A 15,143-nucleotide genomic window follows, 5' to 3' on the forward strand; every position below is an offset into this window, starting at 1 on the left:
AAATCAATGGAGATCTAGGTGGAGGGCGATTAAGAGAAGGCTGGTAACTCCTTGATATAAGCAAGATGGCAGAACAACAGAATTGTAATAGAGAGGACAAGGGAAAGAGACAGTCAGGAGAGCCCTTCTGGGATCATAGACAACTCTGGGGATCGGGAAGGCTGTATGTACGTGCAAGGCTGCACCCACTCAAGAGCAATCAGAGCAGGATATGGGGAACACTTGAAAGTATCTCCTAAGCTGCACAATGACTCATTATCACAGGGCGGAAGCATCACAGGCACAAGGGGTTTAAACACATCTGACCAAACACTAACTGAATACTAAGCTCCTGACCCAGGGGCATTTCCCAGGAAGTCAGGCTTAGAAATAAAACCATGCTTATATCTGGCAGCCTGGAAGGCTGTGTGCATGGCTAAGGCTGCACCCTCTCAGGTACAATCAGAGAGGGAATCTCCAAACTGCTAGTCTCTGGCTAAACATGGAGCAAAAGCATAAACTCAATGAACTGTGACAGCAGCCTCTAAGCCAAACACAAATCCAACAGTAAAGGGTGAAAATCTAACTGGCTAAGGGGCCTTAAGCACCATCTTAGGTCAACCCAGGGGCAAGCCCTAGGTAGCCAGGCTAAAAGATCAAAGTAGAAAAACATCCGAGCAGAGACATCCGAGGCTGCCCACTGTAGGAGAAAAAAAAGATTTCTCAGAATTAGTTCAGCCAAGTTGCTAAACAAAACAACCAAATAAAAACTTTCTAGCCTTTTCCCCTTTTCGTATTTGTAACTCCGTTCTCCAATAGAGAGAGACTGGCTCCCATGAACTCCAATGCGTTAATGGATTTTCTCAATCTCCTTATAAGTAACAAACCTGCTGACCCACTGGTTACCTCTTTGGGTGTTCCCATGACTACAGTCCTGTCAGCCACATCTCAGTCCTAGCTCTACCATGCCTCAGTCCTAGCTCTACCTCTTAAATTGCATTTTCTAATTGTTTTCTACTATCATGTAAAAATACACTTAAATATAGTTATCTTATTTCCAACAATATTCTTAGATTCACTAATTTTAATAGTTTATCTGCAAATTCTCTGAATTTTCAAGATACCCAATTATGTCTGTGGTGATAGTTTTATTTCATCCTGTCCAACCTTCATGCCTTTTATTTTGCTATGGCCTGAATGTCTGTGTCTCTCGCTACCTCCTCACCCCAAAATTCATATTTTGAAATCCTGACCCTCAAAGATGATGGTATTAGGAGCTGGGGCCTTGGGGGGGTGATTAGGTCCTCAGTGCTTCCCTCATGAGCCCTTATAAAAGAGGCTCCAGAGAGCTAGCTTGCCCCTTCCACCATGTGAGCATACAAGAAGTCTGCAGCCAGGAAAGAGGGCCCTCTCCTGACCATGCTGGCACCTTGATCTTGGACTTCCCACACTCCAAATTGTGAGGAAAATTTTCTGTTGTTTATAAGCTATCCAGTCTATGCTATTTTGTTATGGCAGCCCCGTGGACTAATGCATAGTTCAGTTCCTCGCCTTATTGCACTGGATAGGACTCAGTACAAGGCTAACAGAAGGCATCATGTTTTGTCCTCTATCTCAAAGGGAATGCTTTCATAATTTCATAATCAAGCGTGCTGTTTGTTGTAGGTTTTCTGTGTCTTTATTTTTCTCCAGGCTGCACTTTTTTTTTTTTTTTTACTATTTATTTATTTATTTGGTTGCACTGGGTCTTAGTTGTGGCAGGTGCGCTCCTTAGTTGCAGCACGTGGGCCCTTTGGTTGCAGCAGGCAGGCTCCTTAGTTGTGGCTTGCCGGCTACTTAGTTGTGGCCTGCAGGCTCCTTAGTTGTGGCATGTGAACTCTTAGTTGTGGCATGCATGTGGGATCTAGTTCCCTGACCGGGGATCAAACCCAGGCCCCCTGCATTGGGAGCGCAGAGTATTATCCACTGCGCCACAAGGGAAGTCCCTGTAAATGTCTTATATAAGATTTTTAGGGACTTCCCTGGTGGTCCAGTGGTTGAGAATCTGCCTTTCAATGCAGGGGACATGGCTCGAGCCCTGGTCAGGGAACTAATATCCCACATGCCTCAGGGCAAAAAGCCTGCACTCTCTAGAGCCCGCGTGCCACAACTAGTGAGCCCGCGCACTGCTACTGAGCCCGTGAACTCTGGAGCCCACACGCCACAACTAGAGAGAAGCCTGCACGCCACAACAAAGAGCCCGCATGCTGCAACGAAGATCCGCGTGCCACAGCTAAAGACCCGGTGCAGCCAAATACAATATTTTTTAAAAGTACCTAAATTTTTTTTATAATATAATAAGTTCCCCATTATTTTTAGTTTCTTTTTTAAAATCATGAATGCATGTTAATGGTATAGATTTTTATTATTTCTGGATTTATAGAGATAAGCATATGCTTTTTTATCCTTACTATGTTAATGTGGTATTCACTAATTGATTTCAAAATCTAAAATAACTTTGCATTCCTGGAATAAATCAACATGGTCATGCTGTATTATCTTTTTAATATATTGCTTGATTGGTTTGATAATAATTTATGTAGGACTTTTTATGTTCATACAAAAGACTGGCTTATCGTTTTCCTTTCTTGTGATGTCTTTGACAGGTATCACAATAATGCTGACCTCCTAGAACAATGTTGGAAGTATTTGCTTTTTTTTTTTTTAATTCTCTAGAAGAGTTTTTTCAAGATTAGTGTCATGTTTTCCTTAAAACTTGATATACTTCTCCAGTGATAGTTTTCTTTGTCAGAAGGTTTTAAATTACAGATTCAATTTTTCTAGGAATTTGTCAGTTTGTCTATGTATTCACATTTACTTGCATAAAGTTGTTCATAATATCTTCTTATGATCTTTTTTAATGTCTATAGGACCTGTGCTGATATCCCCTTTTCATTCCTCACATTGGTTACTTATATCTTCTCTCTATCTTTTTTTCCCCTTAATCAGCTATGCTAAAGGTTTGTTCATTTTGAGTTTTCAAAAAATCAAGTTTTGTCATGTACCACAATGTTCATTGCAGCTCTATTTACAATAGTCAGGACATGGAAGCAACCTAAGTGTCCAATGACAGATGAATGGATAAAGAAGATGTGGCACATATATACAATGGAATATTACTCAGCCATAAAAAGAAACAAAACTGAGTTAGTTGTAGTGAGGTAGAGGGACCTAGAGTCTGTCATACAGAGTGAAGTAAGTCAGAAAGAGAAAAACAAATACTGTATGCTAACACATATATATGGAATCTAAAAAAAAAAAAAGGTTCTGAAGAACGTAGGGGCAGGACAAGCATAAAGACTCAGACGTAGAGAATGGACTTGAGGACATGGGGAGGGGGAAGGGTAAGCTGGGAAGAAGTGAGAGTGGCATGGACATACATATACTACCAAATGTAAAATAGATAGCTAGTGGGAAGCAGCCGTATAGCACAGGGAGATCAGCTCAGTGCTCTCTGACCATCTAGAGGGGTGGAATAGGGAGGGTGGGAGGGGAGACGCAAAAGGGAGGGGATATGCGGATGTATGTATATGTATAGGTGATTCACTTTGTTATACAGCAGAAACTAACACACCATTGTAAAGCAATTATACTCCAATAAAGATGTTAAAAAGATAAAAGTTTAAAAAAAAATCAAGTTTTGGCTTTGATGATCTTCTATTGTGTGAACATTCTCTGTTTCATTAACTCCTGCTCTTATCCTGATGACGTCCTTTCTTTTGTTTTCTTTTTTTTTTTTTTTTTTTTTTTTTTTTTTTGCAGTATGCGGGGCCTCTCACTGTTGTGGCTTCTCCCGTTGCGGAGCACAGGCTCCGGACGCGCAGGCTCAGCGGCCTTGGCTCACGGGCCCAGCCGCTCCGCGGCATGTGGGATCTTCCCGGACCGGGGCACGAACCCGTGTCCCCTGCATCCGCAGGCGGATTCGCAACCACTGCGCCACCAGGGAAGCCCTCTTTTGTTTTCTTGAATTAATTTGCTGTTCTATTTCTAATTTATTGAGCTGGATGGTTATATCACTGATTTTCATCTTTTTCACTTTTCCCATACATGTATTTAATGTCATAAATTTCCCTGTATGCATGGCTTTAGCTGCATGCTCCATCTATATTTTCTTTTGTTTTTGTTTTTTCTTGCAGTATCACACATGTAAGCGTAACATATATCCCTGGTTGGAGACAAGTGTTATAAATTCTTGTAAAGTGATGAAACATGGCTGCTCTCCTGGGTTGGTGAGGTAGGGCCTCCTATGGGGGTGTGCATGGTCCTGGAAAGAGCATCACATTCACCTGGTGTGCTTTCCTCCGCATCTCCACAGTCACACTGTTGGAGCTGAGGAAACGCAGCAACTCTCAGTACTGCTTGTGCTTAACAGCACTTTTGCTTGTGACCTGTTAATTGCTAAACTCAGTGGTCACTTTTTAGTATTCACAGCCCACTCTCTGACATTTAATACCACTGACTACTTTATCCTTTTGGAAACCAGTTCCCTGGCTTCTTTGATACAATTCCTCGATTCCAGGTTCTCTTTGTACTTCATTTGCAGTCTCTCTCTTCTTTACCAGTCCCTTGGTCACTCATCTCCTGCCCAAGATCTCAGATTCCACATGAGCCCTTGGTGATCTAATCTATGCCTCTGACTTCAACTGACTACCACCTAATCCCCTGAATTGGAATTTTTAGCCTTGACTTCTTTCTGACCTCTGCACTCATATATCACACTCCTGGACACATCAAACATAACGTGTCCAAAATGGAGCTTAATATCTTTTTTCTCTCTGTCCCTACTACTAAAGCCATGGTTTAGTTCCTAGCTCCTTTTTCACCCTCATTTCCTAGCTGATCTCCTTCACTCCAACTTCCCTCCCCTCTAATCCATCCTCAGTACTGTTTGGAGAATTATCTTTCTGATACCATTACTTTCTTTCTTAAATCCTTCCGATTGTTTCTCATCACCTACAGACTAATGTTCAATTCCCTGGCATGGCATACACACTCCATGGTGCAGCAGACTTCTCCAGCTCCTCCTTCTATCACTCCTTAAATGTGTCCTATAAACCACAAACCACCATCCTATTCTATACTCCCATTCCTTCATCTGCAACACATCCTGCTGCTTAGAATGCTTTTCTTTTCCCATTGCTTGTTCCCTCCAAATTCATCTGCTGACTTCTTACCCTTTCAATCTTTAGTCTCTCCCTTTTCTGCATGCTCCATATCTACTTTATCTTTAGGAACTACTGGTTTTCCTTCCTAAATATCTTTTGAATCCATCCACTTCTTCCTATTGGTACCACCTCCATCCTGGTCTAAAATACTAATCATTTATCATGTAGATAACAATCTCCTTACCATTTCCACTCTCGTCCTTTTCAATACAATCTTCATTCTGCAGCCAAAGTAATGTTTTAAAATGCAAATATGGTCATATCATTTCTTGTCCTAAAACTCTTCAATGATTTCATGGAACAGGAAGGATAAAGTATAAAATCCTTAAAAGGCCCACAAGGTTCCATGAACTTGGGTCGCTGCTAACCTCACCAATCTCAGTTTCATTCCTGATACCTATGCTTCAGTCTCACAGACGGTTCCTCCTATACCCTTAGAAATCTCCCATCTCAGGGTCTTTGTTTATTTATTTATTTTTGGCTGCTTTGAGTCTTTGTTGCTGAACATTGGCTTTTCTCTGGCTGCAGTGAGAGGAGGCTACTCTTGGTTGCGGTGCGTGGGCTTCTCATTGTGGTGGCTTCTCTTGTTGCGGAGCATGGGCTCTAGGCACACAGGCTCAGTAGTTGTGGTGTGCGGGCTTCAGTAGTTGTGGCACGTGGGCTCAGTAGTTGTGGCTCACGGCCTCTAGAGCACAGGCTCAGTAGCTGTGGCACATGGGCTTAGTTGCACTGCGGCATTTGGGATCTTCCTGGACCAGGGCTTGAACCTGTGTCCCCTGCATTGGCAGGCGGATTCTTAACACTGTGCCACCAGGGAAGCCCAGGGTCTTTGGATCTCTATCTGCAATGATTTTCCCCACCAGCTCTGTCTGATTAATTCCGAGCCACTCCTTAGGACCAAGCCTTCGTGAACATCCCAATTTCCCTCATGATGCCCACTCCTCACCACTTCCTCTCATAACGACCCATATTTTTCTTTCACTGAGTTTACTACAGTTAGTAGTTAAATCTGTCTGTACGTTTGTTTTATTGTCATTTCCCCCAACTAGACAGGGACCTTCGAGGGAAAGGAATCACTTCTCTTTTGTTCACTTATACCCCATTGGCTAGCATGATGCTTGGCTCTGAGTCCTTGTTTCCTTGGACACTGTCCACTCACTTACCTTCCCTGTGTGTCCTTTCAGATTCGAGATGTTCTCCAGGCTGGTGGCGGAAAAAATGTGAATCACATTCCCATTGACTGCAGCAAACAGGTGACCTCCATTGCTAAAGCAACACTACCAGGAAATACAGGAAGAGAGCAAGAATGAAAGACAGTAGTCTATCTGAAGGTTACAGTTGAGTTCAGGGTGAAACCATACGTAGGATTGGGAATCAGGGGAAGGTGCAAATAGGACTGAGAAGTGCTGACATCTTCACTTTCACTATTCCTGTAGCTCATATTGGCCAAGATGCTGACCCTACCATGTGCACGAATCATGAAGGTGCTTGGGTCAGAGAATAGAACACTCATTTTGTCTGCAGAAGAAGTTTCAGAACAGGGGAGCAATTCCTCAAATCACTGTCTTGATTCCACAAGTCATCTCAGGGGGAAATCTGATGGGCTATTGTCTCTCCCTGTTGCTCATTTTCCCTGGCGCCTCCCAATCGCCAAACTCGCCTTCCCAGCTGTGACTCCGATTCTGTGATAACTTTCTTTTTAATGCTTTTAAAACATATATTACTCCACAGTCACAGAGTGGACTGATCACAGGTGAGATCTCACATGGTTTGGTCCAGTGATATATTTTGGTGGGCATAAAAGAAAGAGGATAGAACCAACATACTCAATAAGTTTGGTGGGAGAAATGGATTTCTTTTTAAGCCACCAGAATTCTCTAAGACAGTCTTTGGTCCTTCCTCCCCAGTTGTGCTAGTTCTTGATATTTCAACTCTGGCTTTCTAAGAAACTGGACCTTTACCTCCAGTAGTTCTTACCTCTTTGCACCCTCTGACAGAGTATTCTTTGAAAGAACGTATATCATCAATGAGTAGATTCATAAGGCGTAGTTTGTCAGCAAACCCTACTACAATGTAGTGTCCAGATGGGTGAAGGCTGATTGTATAAGCTTCTTCTTGGTATTCCTTAAATAGTTCCTGGGTGCTGTGAAAAAGATAAATTATTGAATATAAGTCTAGCCCACTGAGTCCCTCAAGTCCTCCATTGTATCTGGTACATATTTTTATCCTAGCGTTTGAGATACTTTATTACTTGCAATTATTGGTGCCTCTTTTTCTAGATTTTGGTTACTTGAGGGTAGTGTCCAGCAATGAGTATGGCAAGTAAAGGGACTGAATATGGCATTGTCTAGACATGTTGAAGGCACAGCTCCATTTAGATTTCTAAATCAGAAGTATTGCACAATTTTTTTTCTAGCAGCCCCAGCAGCTATATACAAGAGCAAAGAAGTTACGTCATGGGGCCAATCTAGGCTGGAGATTCTCGAGGAAGCTGTGCCAGGAGGATAAAATCACTGGGAGCTGAAGGTGGTTGGGGCAGTGATCTGGATTCAAAGGGCGAATCAATGGTCTGGAGAGCTCCGTGGGGCAAAAAGCAGGTCTAGTGGGGGTGAGGGGATAGGAAAGCTAGAAGGACACAGGAGGGTATGTAAGGACGGGAGATATTGGGATGTTTCTTTATGTCCCACGTGCCAAGCATGGTGTCTGGCACGTAGCAAGCACTGAATAAAGTATAAAGTGATTTTCTAGCTCATGCAAGAGTGAAAAGTAAAGAGAACAAGGTAGTATGACTGACTTGATTAAAAAAAAAAACTTTTCCAACTGAAAGCTTCTAAGTAATTAAAATTTCAAACCTCTAATTAAAATAATTTGCATGGAAAATTTAACAACTGAAATCGTGCATATCACAGTAGCAAAGCCTTTCACTCCTTACTTTGATTCGTAATTCCAGATGCGAACAGACCGGTCCACAGAGCAGGTGGCAATGAGGGGTTTGCGGATGCAAGTAGCTAGACCAGTGATGGATGCTGAGTGCAACGGGTACATCAGATACTCAAAGTGGGCAGGCTCCCCCTGGAGAAATCACACAGAATGAGATGGGGCAGAGGAAGGAAAAGGCTGGTAATGCACTCCAGCTCTCATCACTACTTATGGACGTTAATTAGCCCAGATGCACAGAAATCAGGCTGTGGGCAAACTGCTTTAACATTATGCATATTTTCCTATACCATTATTATTTTAAAACATCATTTTAATGGCAATAAAGTATTTTATTCTATGAATATACCAGAATTTAATTTATCTATCCTTCTACTATAGGAATATTTAAGTGGTCTCTGATTTTTGTTAGTTAGGGGTAACACTAGACTAAATATTCTTACATGTAACTCTGTGTTCCTCTCTGATTACTTCCTTAGATACTGCAGGGTAAGTGCCTGACATTAAGCTTTTGAGTCTCAAGGCATCTATTTCAAAGGACATCCATCTTGAATAAACATATTGCCAGTTGTATGACACAGCTACCAGCCAAATAATCTGCCAAAGAATTAAGCCGTCCCCACCCTTGAAGACCCCTTTTGCAGAAAGTCCTGGATAACTTAAATAACTGACTTCTTGAGTGACCCCACTTTTCTCTTCCTGTGGCCTAATTCTCACTCTCGTGGCTAAATGACCATGAAATCAATAGTGAACTCGCAAAACCCTAGACACCCCACCTTCAAACCTTAATAAATGCAGAGCCCCAGGTCCACCTCTCTCTTTAACCATGTCCTCACTGTGTGGCCCTTGGGCTTGCTCTGTACCCTCCAGGACCTGTGAGTAAGAAATCTTGTTCCTCAAAGTTCCCTGATGGTTTTTGATGAAGTACATCCTACAATCACAATAAGAACCAAAGGGCCAGTCAGGCCACAGCATTGGCCCTGGTTGGGGGAGTGTATGTGGGGCCTTTGCTAGGAGTAATACAGGCCCTGGGTAGTGTCTCCGGCATTCCTAGCTGATGGCATCACCACCAATAGGTTGGGACCCACACAACAGATGTATTTCTAGAAGTGGAATACAGGGCAAAATGGTGTGAATGATTTTCAAGATCTTAATGAGAACTCCCAAATTTCTCTGCAGAGAGACTATGTTACTCCACAAGCAGCAGCAAGGAGAGTTGGGTGAATGATTTTAAGTTAAAATTTATCCTATTGCACTGCTTGTGTAGATTCCAGGTGTCTGTCATCAGAGACATTACACCTGGGACACCTGAATGAGGCGTGATGACTGGGGAGTTTAATGAGGTGTACATTGTTCACAAGCCAAGGCAAAGGCTGAGCTGGCAATCCCCTCAAATTCAGACGCTTCCCTTCTCTACTGTGGCAGAAAGAGGTGCTGGGCTGGGGTGGGGGTAGGCACAGATTATTCCCATTCTTCTCCATCTGCTTCCCCTTCTTTCTCCAATATCTTCAATCTTGCTGTCTCTACTAGCACATTTCTACTAGCTTTTTTTTTTTTTTTTTCCCCTGAAGGATGAGCAAGAACTAATGTGGGGAAGGGGACAACATAAGAGTGCCCCAGGCAGAGGTAGGAGCATACTGAAGCCTTTTGGCAGAGGGAACATGCAGACTCATGGTGATCAGAAAGGCCTGTCCTATCAGGTGGAATGATGGGATGGGGCTGCAGAAAGCAGCCTGGGCCAGACATTGCCCAGCCCTGTGCACCCAGTTCAGTTCTTCTCAGAGCCCAGGAAGCCAATGAAGGATCGCAGCTGTGATGACGGTGGAGGTGGTGGAGGATGTGTATTTTGTGATAACCACGTCTGGGATTTGAAAAGATCACTCTGGCAGCCAAACAGAATATAATTCAGGGGCTGGAGGGCAGAGTGTACATGAAGAGACAAGCAGGAAACTGTTCTAGCCTGGGAGAGAGAGTGGAAACACTCCCCTCCACAGAAGGTCCCACTCTCTGGTCTAGTTCTCTCCTCCCCACACAGCCTTCCTTCTGAGAGGCCCTGCCCACCAGCAGGGAGAAAAGCTCTATGCAATGAGCTCACCCCTCTACACAGAGAAAGTGGACAGACTGGAGATCCAGCCATCAAATTAGTCCTTTCTGAGTCCTTGTGAATGAAGTGTCCCCAGGTGGAATGATAAAAATGTCTTAGTTTGGGGTATACAACGTAATGACTTATATATTAGCTGACAAGCTTTTAAGTACACTCAAATTCCTGTTATGTTAAAACAAAAGCAATTCTCTCTTTTCCACCATGTCTCTGCACCTCATTCTATGAGGTCAGTATTACCTGGATACCAGAAGCAGATAAAGGCATCACAAGAAAACTACAGAGCAACATCCATTTATGAATGTAATTTGGTTTTGAATTTTATTTTATTTATTTTTTTATACAGCAGGTTCTTATTAGTTATCCATTTTATACATATTAGTGTATACATGTAAATCCCAATCTCCCAATTCATCCCACCAGCACCCCCTGCTCCCCGCCACTTTCCCTCTTTGGTGTCCATATGTTTGTTCTCTACATCTGTGTCTCAATTTCTGCCCTGCAAACAGGTTCATCTGTACCATTTTTCTAGGTTCCACATATATGTGTTAATATACGATATTTTCTCTTTCTGATTTACTTCACTCTGTATGACAGTCTCTAGATCCATCCACGTCTGTACAAATGACCCAATTTCGTTCCTTTTTATGGCTGAGTAATATTGCATTGTATATATGTCCCACATCTTCTTTATCCATTCATCTGTCGATGGGCATCTAGGTTGCTTCCATGTCCTGGCTATTGTAAATACTGCTGCAATGAACATTGGGGTGCATGTGTCTTTTTGAATTATGGTTTTCTCAGGGTATATGCCCAGTAGTGGGATTGCTGGGTCATATGGTAATTCTATTTTTAGATTTTTTTTTGTGGTATGCGGGCCTCTCACTGTTGTGGCCTCTCCCGTTGCGGAGCACAGGCTCCAGACACGCAGGCTCAGCGGCCATGGCTCACGGGCCCAGCCGCTCCGCGGCATGTGGGATCCTCCCGGACCGGGGCACAAACCCGTGTCCCCTGCATCGGCAGGCGGACTCTCAACCACTGCGCCACCAGGGAAACCCTATTTTTAGTTTTTTAAGGAACCTCCATACTGTTCTCCATAGTGGCTGTATCAATTTACATTCCCACCAACAATGCAAGAGGGTTCCCTGTTCTCCACATCCTCTCCAGCATTTGTTGTTTGTAGATTGTCTGATGATGCCCATTCCAACTGGTGTGAGGTGATACCTCACTGTAGTTTTGATTTGCATTTCTCTAATAATTAGTGATGTTGAGCATCTTTTCATGAGCTTCTCAGTCATCTGTATGTCTTCTTTGGAGAAATGTCTATTTAGGTCTTCTGCCCATTTTTGGATTGGGTTGTTTGTTTTTTCAATATTGAGCTGCATGAGCTGTTTATATATTTTGGACATTAATCCTTTGTCCATTGATTCATTGGCAAATATTTTCTCCCATTCTGAGGGTTGTCTTTTCGTCTTGTTTGTAGTTTCCTTTGCTGTGCAAAAACTTTTAAGTTTCATTAGGTCCCATTTATTTATTTTTGTTTTTACTTCCATTACTTGAGGAGGTGGATCAAAAAAGATCTTGCTGTGATTTATGTCAAAGAGTGTTCTTCCTATATTTTCCTCGAAAAGTTTTATATGTCCGGCCTTACATTTAGGTCTCTAATCCATTTTGAGTTTATTTTTGTGTATGGTGTTAGGGAGTGTTCTAATTTCATTCTTTTACATGTAGCTGTCCAGTTTTCCCAGCACCATTTATTGAAGACACCGTCTTTTCTCCATTGTATATCCTCGCATCCTTTGTCATAGATTAGTTGACCATAGGTGCGTGGGTTTATCTCTGGGCTTTCTATCCTGTTCCATTGATCTATATTTCTGTTTTTGTGCCAGTACCATACTGTCTTGATTACTGTAGCTTTGTAGTATAGCCTGAAGTCAGGGAGTCTGATTCCTCCAGCTCTGCTTTTTTCCTTCAAGAGTGCTTTGGCTATTCGGGGTCTTTTTTGTCTCCATACAAATTTTAAGATTTTTTTGTTCTAGTTCTGTAAAAAATGCCATTGGTAATTTGATGGGGATTGCATTGAATCTGTAGATTGCTTTGGGTAGTACAGTCATTTTCACAATATTGATTCTTCCAATCCTAGAACATGGTATATCTCTCCATCTGTTGGTATCATCTTTAATTTCTTTCATCAGCATCTAATAGTTTTCTGCATACAGGTCTTTTGTCTCCCTAGGTAGGTTTATTCCTAGGTATTTTATTCTTTTTGTTGCAATGGTAAATGGGAGTGTTTCCTTAATTTCTCTTTCAGATTTTTCATCATTAGCATATAGGAATGTAAGAGATTTCTGTGCATTAATTTTGCATCCAGCAACTTTACCAAATTCATTGACTAGCTCTAGTAGTTTTCTGGTGGCACCTTTAGGATTCTCTATGTATAGTATCATGTCACCTGCAAACAGTGACAGTTTTACTTCTTCTTTTCCAATTTGGATTCTTTTTATTTCTTTTCTTCTCTGATTACCGTGGCTAGGACTTCCAAAACTATGTTGAATAATAGCAGTGAGAGTGGACATCCTTGTCTTGTTCCTGATCTTAGAGGAAATGCTTTCAGTTTTTCACCACTGAGAATGATGTTTGCTGTGGGTTTGTCATATATGTCCTTTATTATGTTGAGGTAGGTTCCCTCTATGTCCACTTTCTGGAGAGTTTTTATCATAACTGGGTGTTGAGTTTTGTCTAAAACTTTTTCTGCATCTATTGAGATGATCATACGGTTCTTATTCTTCAATTTGTTAATATGGTGTATCACATTGATTGATTTGCATATATTGAAGAATCCTTGCATCCCTGGGATAAATCCCACTTGATCATGGTGTACGATCCTTTTAATGTGTTGTTGGATTCTGTTTGCTAGTATTTTGTTGAGGATTTTTGCATCTATGTTTATCAGTGATATTGGTCTGTAATTTTCTTTTTTTGTAGTATCTTTGTCTGGTTTTGGTATCAGCATGATTGTGGCCTCATGGAATGAGTTTGGGAGTATTCCTTCCTCTGCAATTTTTTGGAAGAGTTTGAGAAGGATGGGTGTTAGCTCTTCTCTAAATGTTTGATAGAATTCACCTGTGAAGCCATCTGGTCCTGAACTTGTGTTTGTTGGAAGATTTTTAATCACAGTTTCAATTTCATTACTTGTGATTGGTCTGTTCATATTTTCTATTTCTTCCTGGTTCAGTCTCAGAAGGTTACACCGTTCTAAGAATTTGTCCATTTCTTCCAGGTTGTCCATTTTATTGGCATAGAGTTGCTTGTAGTAGTTTCTTAGCATGCTTTGTATTTCTGCAGTGTCTGTTGTAACTTCTCTTTTTCATTTCTAATTTTATTGATTTGAGTCCTCTTCCTCTTTTTTTGATGAGTCTGGCTAATGGTTTTTCAATTTTGTTTATCTTCTCAAAAAACCAACTTTTAGTTTTATTGATCTTTGCTACTGTATTCTTTGTTTCTATTTCATTTATTTGTGCTCTGATCTTTATGATTTCTTTCCTTCTACTAACTTCGGGTTTTGTTTGTTCTTCTTTCTCTAGTTCCTTTAGGTGTAAGGTTAGATTGTTTATTTGAGATGTTTGTTGTATCCTGAGGTAGGATTGTATTGCTATAAACCTCCCTCTTAGAACTGCTTTTGCTGCATCCCATAGGTTTTGGATCACCGTGTTTTCATTGTAATTTGTCTCTAGGTATTTTTTGATTTCCCTGATTTCTTCAGTGTTCTCTTGGTTATTTACTAACGTATTGTTTAGCCTCCATGTGTTTGTGTTTTTTATGTTTTTTCCTCTGTAATTGATTTCTAATCTCATAGCATTGTGGTCAGAAAAGATGCTTGATATGATTTCAATTTTCTTAAATTTACTGAGGCTTGATTTGTGACCCAAGATATGATCTACCCTGGAGAATGTTCCGTTCGCACTTGAGAAGAAAGTGTAATCTGCTGTTTTTGGAAGGAATGTCCTATAAATATCAATTAAATCTCTCTGGTCTGTTGTGTCATTTAAAGCTTGTGTTTCCTTATTAATTTTCTGTTTGGATGATCTGTCCATTGGGGTAAGTGAGGTGTTAAAAGTCTCCCACTATTATTGTGTTACTGTCGATTTCTTCTTTTATAGCTGTTAGCAGTTGCCTTATGTATTGAGGTGCTCCTATGTTGGGTGCATATATATTTATAATTGTTATATCTTCTTCTTGGATTGATCCCTTGATCATTATGTAGTGTCCTTCCTTGTCTCTTGTACCATTCTTTATTTGAAAGTCTATTTTGTCTTATATGAGTATTGCTACTCCAGCTTTCTTTTGATTTCCATTTGCATGGAATATCTTTTTCCATCCCCTCACTTTCAGTCCGTATGTGTCCCTAGGTCTGAAGTGCATCTCTTGTAGACAGCATATAGAGGGGTCTTGTTTTTGTATCCATTCAGCGAGCCTGTGTTTTCTGGTTGGAGCATTTAATCCATACATGTTTAAGGTAATTGTCTATATGTATGTTCTTATGACCATTTTCTTAATTGTTTTGGGTTTGTTTTTGTAGGTCCTTTTCTTCTCTTGTGTTTCCCACTTAGAGAAGTTCCTTTAGCATTTGTTGTAGACCTGGTTTGGTGGTGCTGAATTCTCTTAGCTTTTGCTTGTCTGTAAAGCTTTTGATTTCTCCATAGAATCTGAATGAGATCCTTGCCGGGTAGAATAGTCTTGGTTGTAGGTTCTTCCCTTTCATCAGTTTAAATATGTCATGCCACTACCTTCTGGCTTGTAGAGTTTCTGCTGAGAAATCAGCTGTTAACCTTATGGGAGTTCCCTTTTATGTTATTTGTCTTTTTTCCCTTGCTGCTTTCAACAATTTTTCTCTCTTTACTTTTTGCCAGTTTGATTACTAT

General features: G+C 41.2%; 1 protein-coding gene across 1 annotated transcript in view; it reads right to left on the reverse strand.

Moving 5' to 3' along the window:
• The window catches only part of CFAP57 (cilia and flagella associated protein 57), a 77,043-nt gene that overhangs the window by 43,473 nt on the left and 18,427 nt on the right, over positions 1-15,143 (reverse strand). The window contains exons 7-9 of the mRNA XM_049694236.1: positions 8,116-8,255; positions 7,161-7,326; positions 6,347-6,460 (exon numbers count right to left, since the gene is read on the reverse strand). Of these exons, the coding sequence (XP_049550193.1) occupies positions 6,347-6,460; positions 7,161-7,326; positions 8,116-8,255 (420 nt within the window). The remainder of the gene's footprint in view (positions 1-6,346; positions 6,461-7,160; positions 7,327-8,115; positions 8,256-15,143) is intronic.

This window comes from Orcinus orca, chromosome 1, assembly GCF_937001465.1.
Source record: "Orcinus orca chromosome 1, mOrcOrc1.1, whole genome shotgun sequence".
NCBI classification, from domain to species: Eukaryota; Metazoa; Chordata; class Mammalia; order Artiodactyla; family Delphinidae; genus Orcinus; species Orcinus orca.